The sequence below is a fragment of the Selaginella moellendorffii genome, unplaced genomic scaffold (genome assembly GCF_000143415.4).
Source record: "Selaginella moellendorffii unplaced genomic scaffold, v1.0 SELMOscaffold_1, whole genome shotgun sequence".
Taxonomy (NCBI): Eukaryota; Viridiplantae; Streptophyta; class Lycopodiopsida; order Selaginellales; family Selaginellaceae; genus Selaginella; species Selaginella moellendorffii.
In genome coordinates this window covers 2,815,611-2,832,788 of record NW_003314262.1, presented here as the reverse complement: position 1 = coordinate 2,832,788, position 17,178 = coordinate 2,815,611, and the positions used below count along the sequence as shown (strand labels likewise).

Genomic DNA, 17,178 nt, shown 5'->3' with positions numbered 1-17,178 from the left:
GCAGTTGCTCCGCTGTGGGTCTGTTTGTTCCTCTTTCGAAGCACTGATGCAAAAAGTGATTGCATTCGACTAGGAACCTGTTCCCAGGCATTTCAGGGGTCTCCTCCTCAGCAGATTGGACGTTGACTACTTCCCGTCCAAAGAAGTGTGAGAGCTGTGATGAAACCAACCACTTAAAATGTTTACAAAAATGCAAAGGGAGCATACAAACCGTGCTTGAGTATTTACTCTGTGGCTCCAAATTCTTGATCATTTCAAGTACAACACAGCCCAGGCTCCAAACATCCGCTGAAAGCCTATCACAATACTGGAGATACAAGTTTCAGCAATGTGGCCACGATTATCAATTCACAAACCTCAGCCGGCATCTCAGGAACGACCTCAATCTGGTAAGGAAAATCGTAACAGTTTCAGATGTCACAGACTAGACACGTACCGATTGCAAAGCGATGCCATAATGAGATAGCTTAACAACTTTATGCGAAGTATCCACGAGTATGTTTGCAGCTGTGAGCGCCCTGACAAAGAATCTACAGATCAGTGTGAAGTTTTCACCATCAATCTTAAAGCATGAACCCGTGTCTTGTGCCTCTGCCATGAAGATACACCAAGCCAGATAAAATCTGATAAGTGTATTGTCGAACTTCATCTTCGTTGAATGACAGACTTGCAAGTGTTATTCCAGGTACGTCCTCCTCATAAATGAACAGCATGCAATTTACAATCCATGGATAGTTTATTGCTTCAACGCCTGCCTCAGATGCATAGTACCGCAAGATGTGGGGGTGCCACAGAGTCCTGAGTCCTGCAATAACCTGAAAGCCAAAAGTCAGATGTGTATGGACTACTAAGCTAGAGAGTAGACTTCTTTACCACCTTAGGCAGGTTCTCAAACTGTGCAGGGAGCACATTGGAACTGTGAAGCTCAATTCTGTGGCAGGGTCGGTGTCCGTAAAGGCCTTTAACATATATACGTTTGGAATGGAGCTCAGAGTGTGGATTAATGTCTGTCTGTCTCCACTTAGCATCTGTCCTGTCAGCGTGAGCTCAAATTCATAGCCTGTTACGTTTATACACACCTGTGTGCTGTCTTCGAAAGGCTTGCAAGATATTGATTATCACATCCATGTCTGGAAAGTCATAGTCACTCTGGTTCACGATTTTTTTCAGGACCTCTGAATATAGTTCACCATAACTAGTTTCAGCCACCTTCACAAACAATTTTAATGATTCACAGAGTAAGCTCTTCAAGCTTGTTGCATTCCCTCTTTCTCGTCGTCACCAGTAAACCATGAACTCAACAGTATTATGCAGCCTCAAGTCAATCTTAAGTTCCTGAAAATCATGTCTATGCAAGTGTAGAACAGTTTGTACAACTTGGTAAGTGACTTCCAGAAGGCAAGACACGAGGAGTACCTGTCTGTTACGGTCGCTACTCTCCGCAAATATGCGACAGTAGTGATTCTCAGTAAGTATGTAACGCTTGCCAGTATAGTGGCAGTGGCACCATCCAAAAATCTGCACAATAGAGGAACTTGGACCTAGGAAAGGACCCCTCGTCACCTCGAGATCCTCATCATTATCGAGCTGCAAGTGCTGCAAGTGCTGTTGGAGTCCATAACAAACAGTGCAAGCTGTTGAGTTTGGTTTGCAAGGCGAGCGTTCAAATGGCGAGAGGGTATGCAGGCAGTAAGCTCTTCTTGAGGAGGCTAAGACAATTCATCAGGAAAGCGAACGGGCTGATTCGAGAGTGTTCCGTGCTTGAGGAGCATTGGGAGTGGCTTGTGGCTGTGAAATACGACAGGGAATTGGAAATTGAGGAGATCGTTGAGGAACTTCATTTCATGTGCGGGCTCATTGGTGCCAGTCCCATTCAGGCTTTCTTGCCACAAGTCTATGCAGTAGCCCAGCTCGACAAAGCCGTACTAGAAAAACAGGCCCGAGATGGGGGACTTCGAAGTCACTATGCTGAATACATACTACAGAGAGAGTAAATTCTTCAGAGTTGCCCGAGTTGAATTCAGAGAATGTGAGTGTTCATTTTGGGGAAATGCTCGGTAGAGGAAGCTTTGGTGTTGTTCGTAAAGGCACGTGGCATCAACAGTTAGTTGCAGTTAAGGAGTTTCATCATCTATCACCAGAACTGCGTGCACTATCAAGTATACAGGCTGCTCCTCACATTGTTCAAACCATTGGCTACTACAAGAAGGTTGACGAAAGCTGTACCCACTTGGTCATGGAGGTAATGAGGATGGATCTAAAAGAGTATGCAAGCAAGAACAAAGGGCTCACGCATTTGCAATTGGTCGAGATGCTGCTCCAGATTACCAAGGGCCTCGAGTTCTTGCATGGGACAAACATTGTGCACAGAGACCTCAAGCCAAAAAATGTTCTAATCGATTTCACTGACGAGGACGAAGAGTAGTTTGTCCTGAAACTCGCTGATTTCGGTACTGCATGCATCAACTTCAATACTGAACTCTCACATACAGCTCCAGTAGGGACGAGTATTTTCATGGCCCCCGAGCTACGGAGTGAAGAAAGTAGAAGAAATGGTGAGAGCGTGTACTCAAGATCGGTAGACCTTTACAGCCTTGGAATGACATTCTCCCAGTTGGTCTCGTCGCAGCCTACCATCCAGAAGCCAACAGCAGAGCTGGAGGCTCTAATATGTCAATGTTGTGGCAAGCCATCCCAAAGACCGGTTGTTGGTGACGTTCTGAAGTCATTACGTGACATTCTGCGCTTCAGTCTTATTGGCAAAAGTTCTATATGAAACCTGCCATACACAAAGCATATATGGGCATTTTTAAGTATGGTGGCAACCATGCAGATCCATGGATGTATTTTTTTTTGGTTATAATAGCAATTTAAATGTGACTGTGGTATAATATTTTTGTCATTGGATATGCTGTGTATTCATTGAGCGACACCTCAGACTGCATATGCAACTTTGATATCAATTCATTTCAAATAATGTGATCTCATTGCAAATTTAATAAAGTTTATTTTTCTTCATTCTTGCCTTTTTCTCATTCAATTTCTGATTTTCGGATTGTGACTTCTCTCTCCTTTCCTTTACACATTCAACTATGTCATTTGCCTCTCACTTCTCATGAGAGAGCACTTGCATTTCTCACACAAGAGCACGTACCACAATTATGCACTAATTTAGGCTACATAGTGCTTAAAGTGTTATATGTGAGAGCTTATTGTAATTAAGAGTGATTGATTAAAAAAGGGCATTAGGTAATGGCACAGAGGATTTTTCTTGGTTGGCTTCGTGTTGAGTATGGTGGTTTTGCAGCAAATAATTGAATCATATGGTAGTTGTAATAAAATATTAGCTCCATTTATTTTTCACATTTTTATAGATTTTTGGCATTGCAATGGTTTATTGTGCTCATAAGGGGCTTTTGCTTTTCTTTTTAAGGCTTTTTCTTTTTGGGTTAGTGAGTCTGATGTAGGGAGTGTGGATTATTACAACATAATACTTGCATGTAAGTAAATAACTAATTTATGCCAATTCCTCTCCAATGCATGTACTAATGTGTGTGGTTTCCATTTTAGATTCTTTCATGGCCAAATAACCAAGATTTTTGGAGTAATTTGAATGACACACACTTGGGTACATGAAAGTGTGGTTAAATGACTTTTTTTGCCATCTCATGTTCAACCACCTCACACCATACAATGTGGAATTGTGGTCCAAGGTCTGCAGTAGTAGCTTTGTAAAGAAAAAATGAGTGAAAATAAACAATTAATGCAAAGCATATATATCATACATAACCATTACATCATTTACAATGATATAAACTTTATTTGATATGTCATCTTGCACTAGCAAAATCATTTTTTCTACATTCTATAGATCCAACACTACTTTTGTAATCTCTATGACAGTGAAATCTTCTTCTTCACCTTCCTTTTTTACTTGTGCTCGTAACTTTGTGATTTGCAATGGAGGAGGGCTGTGTGGAAACACCCATACATGCAAGTTCATTGTGTTAGGAGAAAGAAAGATGACATAGTTTCTAATCTTCATGTTGTATGTAAACAAGTATTGTCATTAAGCCATATATAAGAATTTTTTACTCCTGGTTTACACTCTTGTGGCCTTTTTTTTCTTCATAAGAGAGAGCATGAATCTCATTTTGAGATTTGTGGGAGGTTCTTCATTTCATTTCTTTTTTAAAGCATTAGGAATTCATCCAGTCACTATATTAGGTGAGGATAGTGAAATGATATATTTTATATATAAAGGGATATTATGTTTATATCATACCTCCCCACATTTACACTTTTGTGGCTTTTTATTTTCTTCATATCAAATCATACCACCTTAAAATGTATTAGCATCAATGAGACAATTTGAGATTTTAAGCTTAAAAAGTTAGCAAATCACTACACTAATTCTTCCCAACTTAGGGTATTACCTTAAATATAATTTTGATTTTGTCCAAATGTCTAATTCCCATATCACACCAAAAGTATTATTTATATATCAGGTTCTTATATTAAAAATAAATTCATTTTCATTTGCCTCATTAGTAATCCAAGACTATTTGTACCTATATAACACACTTTATTTCTCTCCTAATTAAACTAACTGAAGTAATTGCTAACATTTTCTAACCTGTTTATATATATATTCTAAACTTTTTTTTTAACAGAATGAAAAGCTGAAAACTTTATCAAACAAGCCTAAATACTCAAAATTTATCTTAGTGTTTTTTAATATAGAAGGCAATGGATTCTTGTTCTTCTGCTGCTCTCTCACCTCCTTGTTGTAGACACCTCAACATTGCTACATCAAAGGGTTTTAGAAATTGTACGAACTATCTAGTGGAAAAACTTCAACTTCAACTTCGGATGGAAAGATGTTATGCTTGCTCCTTACGGTTCTGGAAGAACCTGAAGATGAGCATCAATGTCGGGAAGTTCATACCGCCACTTGATTGTCTTGATCTCCATGGAGTGAACCGGAGAATAAGGGACGATCTGATGCCAAAGTTGCAAACTCGAGATTGAATCCTCGGGCCAGGAATTCATTCCCAAGGACTGGACGGATGTGCTTCTGTCTCTGCAAGACGCTGCTGATAATAATCTCTCAGACATGGCCCTGCTCACTGTAAGTAAACGCAAAGTTCTTGATCCGGTTGCAGCTGAATTGACAGCATGAAGGGAGCTGTACTGGGCGATGGAAGAAATGATTCAGAACCCCTTGGTCATGCAAAAACCGCATGAAGAAATCCAAGACGCAATTGGGACCAAGCGCCTCTTAAGGCCTTCAGATGTCCCCGGCTTGCCTTACATGCACGCAATCCTGAAAGAGGCATTAGCCAGCTACACGGTAGGACGAAAGTCTTCTGGGTTAGGCCAGTGTTTTGGATCTCTTCCGATTGCCAGATGTCCATGAGCACCGTGGAGCCTTTCGGGAGACGATCCCATTCTCTGCTGGATGCAGGATGTGCCCGGGGCATCCAGTTGCTGTTCGTTTCATCCCCTTCGCAGTTTTGCAAGCCCAGCCTTCCACCGGATCAAAACTGTTGAGAGTAGATGCTCAGGTAGATGCTTAGCTAGGCAGTTAGGATGATGTGGCATTAGGCAGTTGCCACAGCCCATGTATATATAGCTTCATATATACAATATGAGCAGTCGTTGCCAGCAGTCGCTGCCTTTTGTATCAAAAACTCGGTCGGCCTGACAGAGAAACAAGCAAGCTGGCTTCAGAGCTAACTTTGCAACTCCCCGGCTGAGCTGCAAATCTCTGTATGAATGAGGGTGAAAACTGGCAATTCACAAAATAGGAAGCATTATGCACTTACATGAACTCATTGAAAATCTGATGAAAACAAGTTTTCCTAGTCCCATTGAAGAACAAGTTTAAGTTGGCATCGAGGAAACATTCAAACTTCTGTTGTAGCAAGACCTGTTGCACGGTTTCGACATAAAGGAAGCATCCCTTGAGGCATGCCCTCGGAGCTTGAAACCTCTTGGGGAGATTTGCTCTGTTCCTGGTCCGCATGAAATGGTTTCAGTCCTCTTGGACGAGCTGCAAATCCGCAAGCTTGGACCGGAGGCCCTGGCAGCAGTTGGCGTGAATGGTGCAAACTCTTTCCATGTCGCTGGCTGGCTTGCAAAACCCAGTGAAAACCTCCGTTGGCATGAACGGGATCTTTGGCTCCTATGGCCCGGAACTCGGCGTGGAGCTTGATCCTGTCGAAGACTTCCTGGTCATGGATGTGGTAGTAGAACTTGGCGTGCCTGTCCAAGTACTTGAAGAGCTCGATCGTCCGGTTATTGGATCTCACGTGCATCAACCCCGTGTTGTCCTGGTTGCGAATGTCCGTCTCGTTGCCATTGAAAAAGTCACAAGCTAGCTCCACGTCTGCTTCCGGAGAGAAATTCGAGAAGGGATTTCGCAGCCACAAGACGTCTGCATCCTGGAGACGATTCCTGGAGAAGAAGTTAGTACAGGAAGGCAAGGAGAAAGTGGTTCAAAGTTTTACCGAGAAGATGAAGTTGTATCCCATCTGTAGAAGAATGCTCAGGAACGATATTTTCTTCCTTGTCATTCTCAAGTAGTCCCGGGTCATGTAAGGCTTCTCTGCTGAAAGGTCCACACCATTGCTCTCGAGGAGGATGCAGTGCGGATGAGCTTCCAGGCATTTCTTGTTCGCAGATGGATCCAACGTGAAGATCACCAGTGTCGGAAGAAGGCGAGTCGTATCGTCACCGTCTTGGAAGCTAGCCAGGAAGTAGGATAGCAGTTCTGATGCCCAAGCCTTATTCAAAGGAGTCACGATGACAGTCTTGTTAAATGCAGCTTCCTTCAGCACAGTTTGAAGGTTGCGAAACTCGTCCGCGGTCTGAAAAAATAAAAAAAAAGGAAAGAAAGAAAACAGCAATCAGTGAATAGAAGAGGATTTAACTTACCAAGCTGTTGATGCTATCAGCGGCAATCCAGGGTAACGAAACGGTTGTAACTTGAGGAAATCACAGCCATTGATCCGGGTGACGAAAATGCTGTGCCCTCCATCTTATTTAGCTCGTGTGCATTCGCTCTGAGACAGCCACTCAAACCTTCCTCAGAAAAAATTGGCTTGAATGGAAACGCTACCGTCTCCTTACCCATCACCGCGGTTTTGTACAGTATGCTGCTCCATATACTACTAACACTGCTATATTACGCTCGAGCTTAAGTAGGAAGCAAAGGTTGTCTGTCATCCATCATACCGACTTTAAGGTTTGCCTGTTAGCACCGGATGTAAGTATACATAGCAAATAATATTGATGTCCATACCTGTTCACCAGCACCAGCATCGATAAAAGCGTCATCCTTGCCTAAAGGAAAGAAGGGTGAAATTTAGAATGGACAAATGGAGGTCAAATATAAAGGTTACCTCGTGTAGGTAATCAATCGCCATGGAGTGGAAGCTCATGGAAACCTAATTATTTGTGCCACCCAGGCTGTGATCGCGCATCGGAGCTACATAAAGCTCTCCTCAAGGTCCTCTTTGCTTCGGTCCTCCAGGTAAGGGATCCTCGATAAACAGGATGATTTAAAGCTCGTATCTTTTCAACACCAAGAACGGGGTATAGCTACCGGATGAAGGCTTACAGCAGCAGCAGCAACGGGCAGCACAAGAAGACTTACGGCGGCAGCAGCAACGGTCACTGCAGCAAGGCTTACGGCGGCAGCAGTAGCAAAGGGCAGCACAAGAATGCCTACGGCGGCAGCAAAAACGGGCAGCACAATGTGTTCACAAAGGAAGAGCCCAAGGAGGTGGACATTTTTGCAATCGAGAACCCTACCGAACGCATCCGAGCAAGGTAAGCAAGATTGAGTTTGATGTTTACTTGCTTTTGTTTGTAACAGGTACGAGATCATAGGAACTCATCGTCCGGGTGAGAAGGAGGGATTACTCGTCGACCAATGCAGAAGCTGTAAGCAGAGAGGCCATTGGGAAAGACACTGCAAGGGGGTAAGAAAGCTCACTTATTCTGAATTTTCCAGATTTGACTTTTTGTTTCTTTTTCTAGCATGGAGTGGATCCTTTTGCTCTTGAACAAAAGAAATGCTACCTCTGCCTAGCGAAGGGACACGACACGTATCACTGTTCAAGAGATCCCCTGAGAAATGAGGACTAGAAACTGATACAAACCTGAAGACGGAGTCTCTTCATTGGTCCAGTGTAAGTCCTCTCTGCCCATTCTCTGTTTCCTTATATGTTTATTTGTGTACGTTTTCAGGTGGGTTATATCGTTCAGGTAGCAGACTTCCCGCAATACCATCCTCGTTTCTGCGTCCAACGAATTGAATACGAAAACCTCAAACGGATCTGCAAAAAACATCCAGACTTGGGAATCTTCATTGTGCCTCGGCCACCCCGTCCTCTTGCGGCCCTTATCTGGGAATATTTTCAGCGACTGGATGAACTTTTATACGAAGCAGGCCTAGGCTTCGAGTTCTACAGATCCGTTGAAGAAATGCCTCCAGGGTATAACCGGTATGCAGCTGCAGAAGAAGCATGGACTAAAGAACTGAAAAATGAAGCGAAGGATTGAAAGGTGATGTGTTATAGAATAAGTATTATAGATATTAAGCTGCAAATTTATGAGATAATACTTTGAATCATGATGAAGCTAAGCTGGATTGAGCACGATGAAGCTAAGCTGGATTGAGCACACGGAGAAATATAAGTACCTAGTCAATCAACACCTCCTGTGAAAACTGAAGTAAAGGAGCCCATCACATCAGTGACAAAGGCTTCCAATCGAATTGCTGTAAAGCTAACGTACATAGGTGAGGTGTCAAACACATCTATTACATATAAAGGTAATGATAGTGGCTTTGTAAAAAGTTAGGCAAAATAATCAATAAGCATTTCATCTCAGCAGAATTCAGGGTATACAAGGCTCCATATTTGACCATGGTTCTAGAGACAGGCTTACTCCCAATGGAGATTCTTGCTTGGAGACATTGCATCATGCATGGGTGAAGTGCATACTTTCTTCACAGGCAGAAATTTACAGATGTGGCAATTGCTAAAGCCCAAGTGCTTGGAAAAGGTTGGTGGTAAACTCTCAAGATATGGGGCAATGACCAAGTGTTATGCTTGTCAACGAACGTGTCCATTTGATTGTCATGCTTTTCGTCCTTCGTTTTGCTTAGTGCCGAGAAGAACTGTTACATTATTATGTTAGCAGAGTATTTGCAATAGAGCTACGAGAATACCTGGTGCATAGAAATTATAACAATTGATACTCCTAAGACAAAGTTGATTGTCAGTTTGTGCCGGAATAAGGCGGCAGAAGCCAAAGCCGTAAAGATTGTTGCAAAGGCAAAGGTTTATTTTTTTGAAGGAATGTCAAAGTTTCTAGAATGCAAGAACTTGTTGATTACACTTTGAATGCTATCAACAATTGTCACTACCAAAACATATGCCTACTATGAAATATACTAGTTAGCCATGAAACAGTAGACGAGTACTTTTTCAAGATTGCATCTGGAAAAACGCACCTATAGAAGCGCCACATCAAAAGTTCAAGACTTACCAGCATATTTTAAAAAGATGCAAGAGAGTATTCCTTTCGCTGCGTTGTTGAAGATTAGAAACATTTTTGCCCGAGAGTGGCCCTTGAAAAGATTAAGCCCATTCCCAGCTGACAAAGCGCATATGGATTAAGAAAAAGAAAAAAAAACAGATAGAGAGTAAAGGCCATACCACTAAAATCAGCAGTAACCAGAATCGCTAGAAAGTTGAACATCGCACATTTACAAAAACTACGTGTAGCACACGCACCTGAAGATGAAGACTTGTCTCGAACTGACTCTTAAGGGCGCGGTTTCATTGAACACGGACGCCATGGATGGCACAGTGACCTGTAACTGAGATCGTAGATTGAGCAAACAGCACAACATGCAAAGAAGAGCTGACTTACAAAAATCAAGGTGTATACATATGCAATGGATTGAAGCGGAACGACGACCGTTGTCCCAGTTGGCGTCGTATGCAGCTGATTCACACTGATACCAATCAGTAGCAAAGCAAGTGCCTCCCACTGCTTCCACAAGTTAGAACACATGAAGAGCAAAATGCACGAAGTTTCACCTGTAAAACTGAAAACCGGCGTCTCATGATCACTTTGAGAACAATAAAATACTCATCACAAGAACAATAAGAAGAAAGAAACAACATGTCTCTAACCTTACGGTTACTCAGCATCTTCACAGTCGCTGGATTAAAATACAGCTAAGAAACTTCGCAGAGAAAACCTACTGGTGCTCGCTGGAACAACGAATGCCGCATCCTGGCCGCTCACAACGGGATCCGGCAGGACCTCCACGTCCTTGATGTTGACGGGATAGTTCTTGTACTTGTCTGGAGGAAGAGAGCAAGGATTGTTATGCCCAAGCAGCTAGAAAGGACGAGGGAATGCAACGCGCTTACCGCATAACTCCCAGCCAGAGCCGCGGTGGCCGCCATGGCCAAGACGCACAAGAGATTTCCCGCCGAAGCCATAAAAATGCCCAATTCAGAAACCATACATACCAATGTAAATATTTTATAATCCATGTGACTTTTGACAACACCCAGGAACAGTGATAAAGGAATCACTATCTCTTACATATAAATGTAGTGTTTAAAGTCACTTGTGCTCCTTGAGCACCGCAGAACCATGTAACAGTATATGAATGAATGAATGATAACTTACGCAATGAAAACTAAAGTTAGCTTGGTATTACATTATGCAACAGGCAAGACTTGTATCCACAACAATCATCAATCTTCAGAAAATTAGATCCTAAAGTGCCTAGGCTCCAAATATCCGCTGAAAGACTATCACAATACTTGAGATACAAGTTTCAGCAATGTGGCCACGATTATCAATCCACAAACCTCAGCCGGCATCTCAGCAACGACCTCAATCTGGTAAGGAAAATTGTAACAGTTTCAGATTTTACAGACTAGACACGTACTGATTGCAAAGCGAAGCCATAATGAGATAGCTTAACAACTTCACGTGAAGTATCCACAAGTATGTTTGCAGCTGTGAGCGCCCTGACAAAGAATCTACAGATCAGTATGAAGTTTTCATGATCAATCTTAAAACATGAACCCGTGTTTTGTGCCTCTGCTATGAAGAAACACCAAGCCAGATAAAATCTGACAAGTGTATGCTCGAACTGCATCTTCATTCAATGACTGACTTGCAAGTGTTATTCCATGTACGTCCTCTGCATAAATGAACAGCATGCAATTTACAATCCATGGATAGTTTATTGCTTCAACGCCTGGCTCAGATCCATAGTACTGCAAGATGTGGGGGTGCCACAGAGTGTTGAGTTCTTTAACAACCTGAAAGCCAAAAGTCAAATGTGTATGAACTACTAAGTTAAAGAGTAGACTTCTTTACCACCTTAAGCAGGTTCTCTAACCCCTAGGACTTTCTCGCTATGTGATCGTATTTTCAATCACTACACAAGAGGACTATTCTTTTTCTTTTCCACACACTAGGACTTTAAGACAACATTTTGGAACATTATAGCCTCAAGCCTTGTGAGTACTCTCCCCACTTTGCACCTTTGGGTGCTCTAACCATATAGTAAGGTTTCAATAAGCTATGCCATATATCCAAGTAAGTAGTGCCACTCACACTTAGATTGAAAGCATTGATTATTTGATCTCCCGAGGGAGTTAAGGGTATGAACTACTAAGCTAGAGAGTAAACTTTTTTACCACTTTAGGCAGGTTCTCAGGACTTTCTCACCATGTGATCGTATTTTCAGTCATTACACAAAAGGATTACTTTTCTTCGCTTTCACACATTGGGACTCTAAGACAATATTTTGGAACACTATAGCCCTACACAAACCTCATGAGTATTCTCTCTACTTTCCACCTTTGGGTGCTCTAACCATATAGGTAAAGTAAGGGTCCAATAAGCCATGCCATATATCCAAGTAGGTAGTGTCACCCACACTTAGATTGAGAGCATTGACCATTTGATCTTTCAGAGGAGTGAGAGCTAACTTTTGAACATTTCACCAAATATACCCCATTTATTTGTATATGTTCACTCTAACCTTGAATTCCTTAGTGGTTGTATCACGTGGGTATAACTTTCTTTGGTTACATTAACATTTCCTAGCCAAATTGGCTTTATTGAAATCTTTTTCCTACTATACATAAACAATTAAATTTTTTTATTCTACTTTAGTCATTTAACCACACTTTCAACCACTTGGAAGAGTCTTACTCACCACCTCCATAAATCCTACTCCGGATTTAAGAAAAAATTGCTAATCCCATGAATAATATCTATGCCATTTAACCTTTGCACTTAGTCTAAATGCTCCACATGTTTAATCCCATGACCGACACCCAAAGGTGCTCAAACTCAATTTTAACTTCAGACACCATCTCAAATCCATCTTAAACTCGACTTTGGACTCTAATTTATGTTCATCTTCAACTCCATCACAAGTCCTTCTTAGACTCCATCATAGACTCCATCTTGGATCCATCTCAGACTCCATCTCAGGTGAATGAATAGACAAACCATGAAATGCGCCACTTGAAAATCTATTTGAATGCCGAGGAAACCGGCTCAAATAGAAATCTTCAGAGTCTATCTTCAATGCCCTTAGCTCTTCTTTCAACCCTGCCACTTCAAGGTCCAAATCCTTGTTGATGCTGATGTTGGTTGGCTGGCATGCAAATAATACCTCACATATTATTATGTTTGTTTATGTAAAGACCAGCTTACCAGCCTGCCATAACCACGCACGAAAGGATGATCAAGCAGTTGCACTGCTGTGGGTCTGTTTGTTCCTTTTTCGAAGCACTGATGCAAAAAGTGATTGCATTCGACTAGGAAGCTGTTCCCAGGCATTTCAGGGGTCTCCTCCTCACCAGATTGGACATTGCCTACTTCCTGTGGGAGCTGTGATGAAACCAACCACTTAAAATGTAAAAAGGAAAAAGAAAAAAAAAAAAGAAATGCAAAGACGAACCAAATCTTTGCTGGTGTTGGATATGCTTGAATATTTACTCTGTGGCTCCAAATTCTTGATCATTTCAAGTACAACACAGCCCAGGCTCCAAACATCCGCTGAAAGACTATCACAATACTGGAGATACAAGTTTCAGCAATGTGGCCACGATTATCAATCCACAAACCTCAGCGGGCATCTCAGGAACGACCTCAATCTGGTAAGGAAAATCGTAATAGTTTCAGATTTTACAGACTAGACACGTACCGATTGCAAAGCGAAGCCATAATGCGATAGCTTAACAACTTCACGCGAAGTATCCACAAGTATGTTTGCAGCTGTGAGCGCCCTGACAAAGAATCTACAGATCAGTATGAAGTTTTCATGATCAATCTTAAAACATGAACCCGTGTTTTGTGCCTCTGCTATGAAGAAACACCAAGCCAGATAAAATCTGACAAGTGTATGCTCGAACTGCATCTTCGTTCAATGACCGACTTGCAAGTGTTATTCCATGTACATCCTCTGCATAAATGAACAGCATGCAATTTACAATCCATGGATAGTTTATTGCTTCAACGCCTGGCTCAGATCCATAGTACCGCAAGATGTGGGGGTGCCACAGAGCACTGAGTTCTTCAACAACCTGAAAGCCAAAAGTCAGATGTGTATGAACTACTAAGCTAGAGAGTAGACTTCTTTACCACCTTAGGCAAGTTCTCAAACTGTGCAGGGAGCACATCAGAACTGTAAAGCTCAATTCTGCGGCAACGTTGAAAACTGTTTTTTCTCCACTCAGCACCTGTTTTGTCAGCGTGAGCTCAAATTCATAGCCTGTTACATTTATACACACCTGTGCGCTCTGTTCGAAAGGCTTGCAAGATATCGACTATCACATCCATGTCTGGAAAGTCATTGTCACTTTGGTTCATGATTTCTTCCAGGACCTCTGAATATAGTTCACCATCAGCCAACTTCACAAACAGTTTTAATGATTCACAGAGTAAGCTCTTCAAACTTGTCGCATTCCCCCTTCCCCGTCGCCACCAGTAAACCATGAACTCAACAGAATTATGCAGTCTCAGGTCAATCTCAACTTCCCGAAAACCATGTCTATGCAAGTGTAGAACAGTTTGTGCAACTTGATAAGTGACTTCCAGAAGGCAAGACAGTGTGAGTGCCTCACTATGGTGACTGTGACGGTCACCACTCTCCGTAAATATGTGACGGTCGCGATTCTCGGTAAGTATGTAATGCTTCCCGGTATCGTGGCAGTGGCACCATCCAAAAATCTGCACAATAGAGGAACTTGGACCTAGGAAAGGACCCTTCGTCACCTCGAGATCCTCATCATAATCGAGCTCCACAAGTTTAGCCTCCTGACCCAGCCAACCAAACCACTCCTTAGTAGGAGCGGCAGGCCAATCTTCCATGTTTATCCTTGGACAGTAGCCGCTTTGTCTTTGAGATAAGTACTCGACAAGCTCCTCTGAACTTGCATTCTTCACCAATTCGGCACAATCTTCGTTTGCCAAACTGTGGAGGTCATAATACAGATCCTGCTCCTGCTCAATCTCGGACAGCCGCTCAAGAACACGGCCCGCCCACATACCCTCTTTTCGCCTTGACCTTCGAATTGCGTCCAAGTTGATTATGTCCACACATTCCTGAAGCTCTGACAGAAGTTCCACAACTTCCCATCTCCTGTCATACCTGGATGCAGCGATCCACTCCCAGTGCTCTTTATGACTGCATTGCCTGAGAAATTCCTTCACCCTATCCAATACATGGGCAAGGCGCTCCAAGGCCGCAAATTTGATCGGTGGTGAGAGGTAAGAGATGAGCCCGCATTTGATCCACATGGGGCAGTACCGGGCATGTCGATTGCATACCAGAAACAGTAGCCTGCACAGGCGAGGATACGCTTTGGCATTTGGCGCAAGCTCAGAAATCGCATCGATCGACCTCAGTATGTCCTCCATAGCTCTCTGAAACCTAAATAGGCAAGAGTTTGGCTTTGGGGCTGGGTAAGAGTTTGGCTTTGGGGCTGGGTTGGGTGAAGGGGGGAGGGGGTGTGCAGGTATACGTAGCGGCGTTCATCTTCTTGAGCTCCACCCAATGGCGAGGAGGGTGCATATCAAGGTTTGCAGCGCTCGCGGCTTGATGCCGAGAGATGGACGCGGATCAGCAAGTCCTTACTGTATAGTGAGTTTCGAGAGGCAGCAGGTCAATACCCGAGTACAACATGGGACTCTGGATCCCGAATGGAACGAGACCCTGGTTCTCAACGTTGAGGGGGATGCATTGCAGCGAAGCCATGTTGGTGTCTCTGTTCTGAATCACACGAATGGGCGTTCTCTGGGGAAAATCAAGATAGAGGGTAGTGAGGTTCCGCATCGTTCAGCTGAGCCTTCCGAGCAGCGAGAGTACCCGCTGAAGTTCGGCTTCGGCTGCATCGCGATCATGGAGAGAGGTTCGTTGACACTCAAGCTATGGTGGAGCGGCCCGGTTGACCATCATGAACATCCTTCATCTCATGTCCGAATCCCTGCACCACAAATTGACAGCGTCGAGCATGAAGCTGAACTCGATCAGATCATGGCAAAGATAGACCGGACTGCAAGTGCTGTCGGAGTCCATAAGGAACAGTGCAAGCTGTTGAGTTGGGTTTGCAACGACAGCGTTGAAATGGTGAGAGGGTTTGCAAGCAGTAAGGTCTTCTTGAGGAGGCTAAGACAATTCATCAGGAAAGCAAACGGGCTGATTCGAGAGTGTTCCGTGCATGAGGAGCATTGGGAGTGGCTTGCGGCTGTGAAATACGACAGGGAATTGGAAATTAAGGAGATCGTGGAGGAACTTCATTTCATGTGCGGGCTCATTGGCAAAAGTCCTATTCAGGCTTACCTGCCACAAATCCAAGTAGCAGCCCAACTCGACAAAGCCGCACTGGAAAACCTGGCACAAGATGGGAAATTTAGAAGTCACTATGCTGAATATATACTACAGAGAGTAAATTCTTCAGAGTTGCCCGAGTTGAACCCGGAGAACGTGAGCGTTCATTTTGGGGAAATGCTCGGTAGAGGAAGCCAAGGTGTTGTTCGTAAAGGAACGTGGCATCAAAGGCTAGTTGCAGTGAAGGAGTTCAAGGAGTCTCAAGATCTTCCATCACGAGAACTGCCCGCAGTATCAAGTATACAGGCTGCTCCTCACATTGTTCAAACCATCGGCTACTACAAGGTTGACAAAAGCTGTACCCACTTGGTCATGGAGGTAATGAGGATGGATCTAAAAGAGTATGCCAGCAAGAACAAAGAGCTCACGCTCTTGCAACTGGTCGAGATGCTACTCCAGATTACCAAGGGCCTCGAGTTCCTGCATGGGAAAAACATTGTGTACAGAGACCTCAAGCCAGAAAACGTACTAATCGATTTCACTGATGAGGACGAAGAGCAACTTGTCCTGAAACTCACCGATTTCGGTACTGCATGCATCAACTTCAATACTGAACAATCACATACAGCTCCAGTAGGGACGAGGTTTTTCATGGCCCCCGAGCTGTGGAGTGAAGAAAGTAGAAGAAATGGTAAGAGCATGTACTCAAGATTGGTGGACCTTTACAGCCTTGGAAAGACATTCTCCCAGTTGGTCTTGTCGCAGCCTGCCATCGGGATGCCAACAGCAGAGCTGGAGGCTCTGATATGTCGATGTTCTTCTGATGAGCCATCTGAAAGACCGGTTGTTGATGAGGTTCTGAAGTCATTACGTAACATTCTGCACAACATTCTGTGCTGCAGTCTTGTCGGCGGAAGTGCTATATGAAACCTACAAAGCATATATGGGCATTTTTAAGTATGGTGGCAAACTTGCAGATTTTTTTAAAATTGCTATAATTGCAATTTAAATATGATTGTATTTATAATATTTTTGTCATTGGATATGCTGTGTATTCATTGGCATGACACATTAGACTGCAATGCAACCTTGATATCAATTCTGTGATATCATTGCAAATTTAGTAAGGTTTTTTTTCCTCATTTTTGCCTTTTTCTCATTCAATTTGTGATTTTCTGATTATGACTTCTCTCTCCTTTCCTTTACACATATTCAATTGTGTAAGTTGCCTTTCATTTCTTGTGAGATAATAGCACAAAGGCTTTTTTTTGCTAGTTTCACCA

The 17,178-nt window shown here is 43.1% G+C and overlaps 3 protein-coding genes and 1 long non-coding RNA gene across 4 annotated transcripts; 3 read left to right on the top strand and 1 right to left on the bottom strand.

The window, feature by feature from the left end:
• Window positions 1-1,667: 1,667 nt before the first annotated feature.
• LOC112348215 (negative regulator of the PHO system-like) lies at window positions 1,668-2,425 on the top strand. Its single transcript, XM_024680352.1, has 2 exons — window positions 1,668-1,937; window positions 2,105-2,425. Exons 1-2 carry the CDS (start codon window positions 1,668-1,670, stop codon window positions 2,423-2,425), a joined length of 591 nt encoding a protein of 196 aa, XP_024536120.1.
• Window positions 2,426-8,102: 5,677 nt separating this feature from the next.
• On the top strand, window positions 8,103-8,355 carry LOC9657277. Its single transcript, XR_002993485.1, has 2 exons — window positions 8,103-8,198; window positions 8,257-8,355. It is a non-coding gene; the product is annotated as an uncharacterized LOC9657277 (long non-coding RNA).
• Window positions 8,356-12,351: 3,996 nt separating this feature from the next.
• LOC112349717 lies at window positions 12,352-15,040 on the bottom strand. The gene is made up of 7 exons (XM_024684642.1): window positions 13,857-15,040; window positions 13,711-13,805; window positions 13,411-13,649; window positions 13,271-13,352; window positions 13,025-13,220; window positions 12,778-12,954; window positions 12,352-12,718 (listed from the first exon to the last, which is right to left on the bottom strand). Exons 1-5 carry the CDS (start codon window positions 14,983-14,985, stop codon window positions 13,134-13,136), a joined length of 1,632 nt encoding a protein of 543 aa, XP_024540410.1. The 5' UTR covers window positions 14,986-15,040; the 3' UTR covers window positions 12,352-12,718; window positions 12,778-12,954; window positions 13,025-13,133.
• Window positions 15,041-15,121: 81 nt separating this feature from the next.
• Window positions 15,122-16,880, top strand: LOC112348208 (RAF proto-oncogene serine/threonine-protein kinase-like). Its single transcript, XM_024680343.1, has one exon. It carries the CDS (start codon window positions 15,122-15,124, stop codon window positions 16,820-16,822), a length of 1,701 nt encoding a protein of 566 aa, XP_024536111.1. The 3' UTR covers window positions 16,823-16,880.
• Window positions 16,881-17,178: the final 298 nt, after the last annotated feature.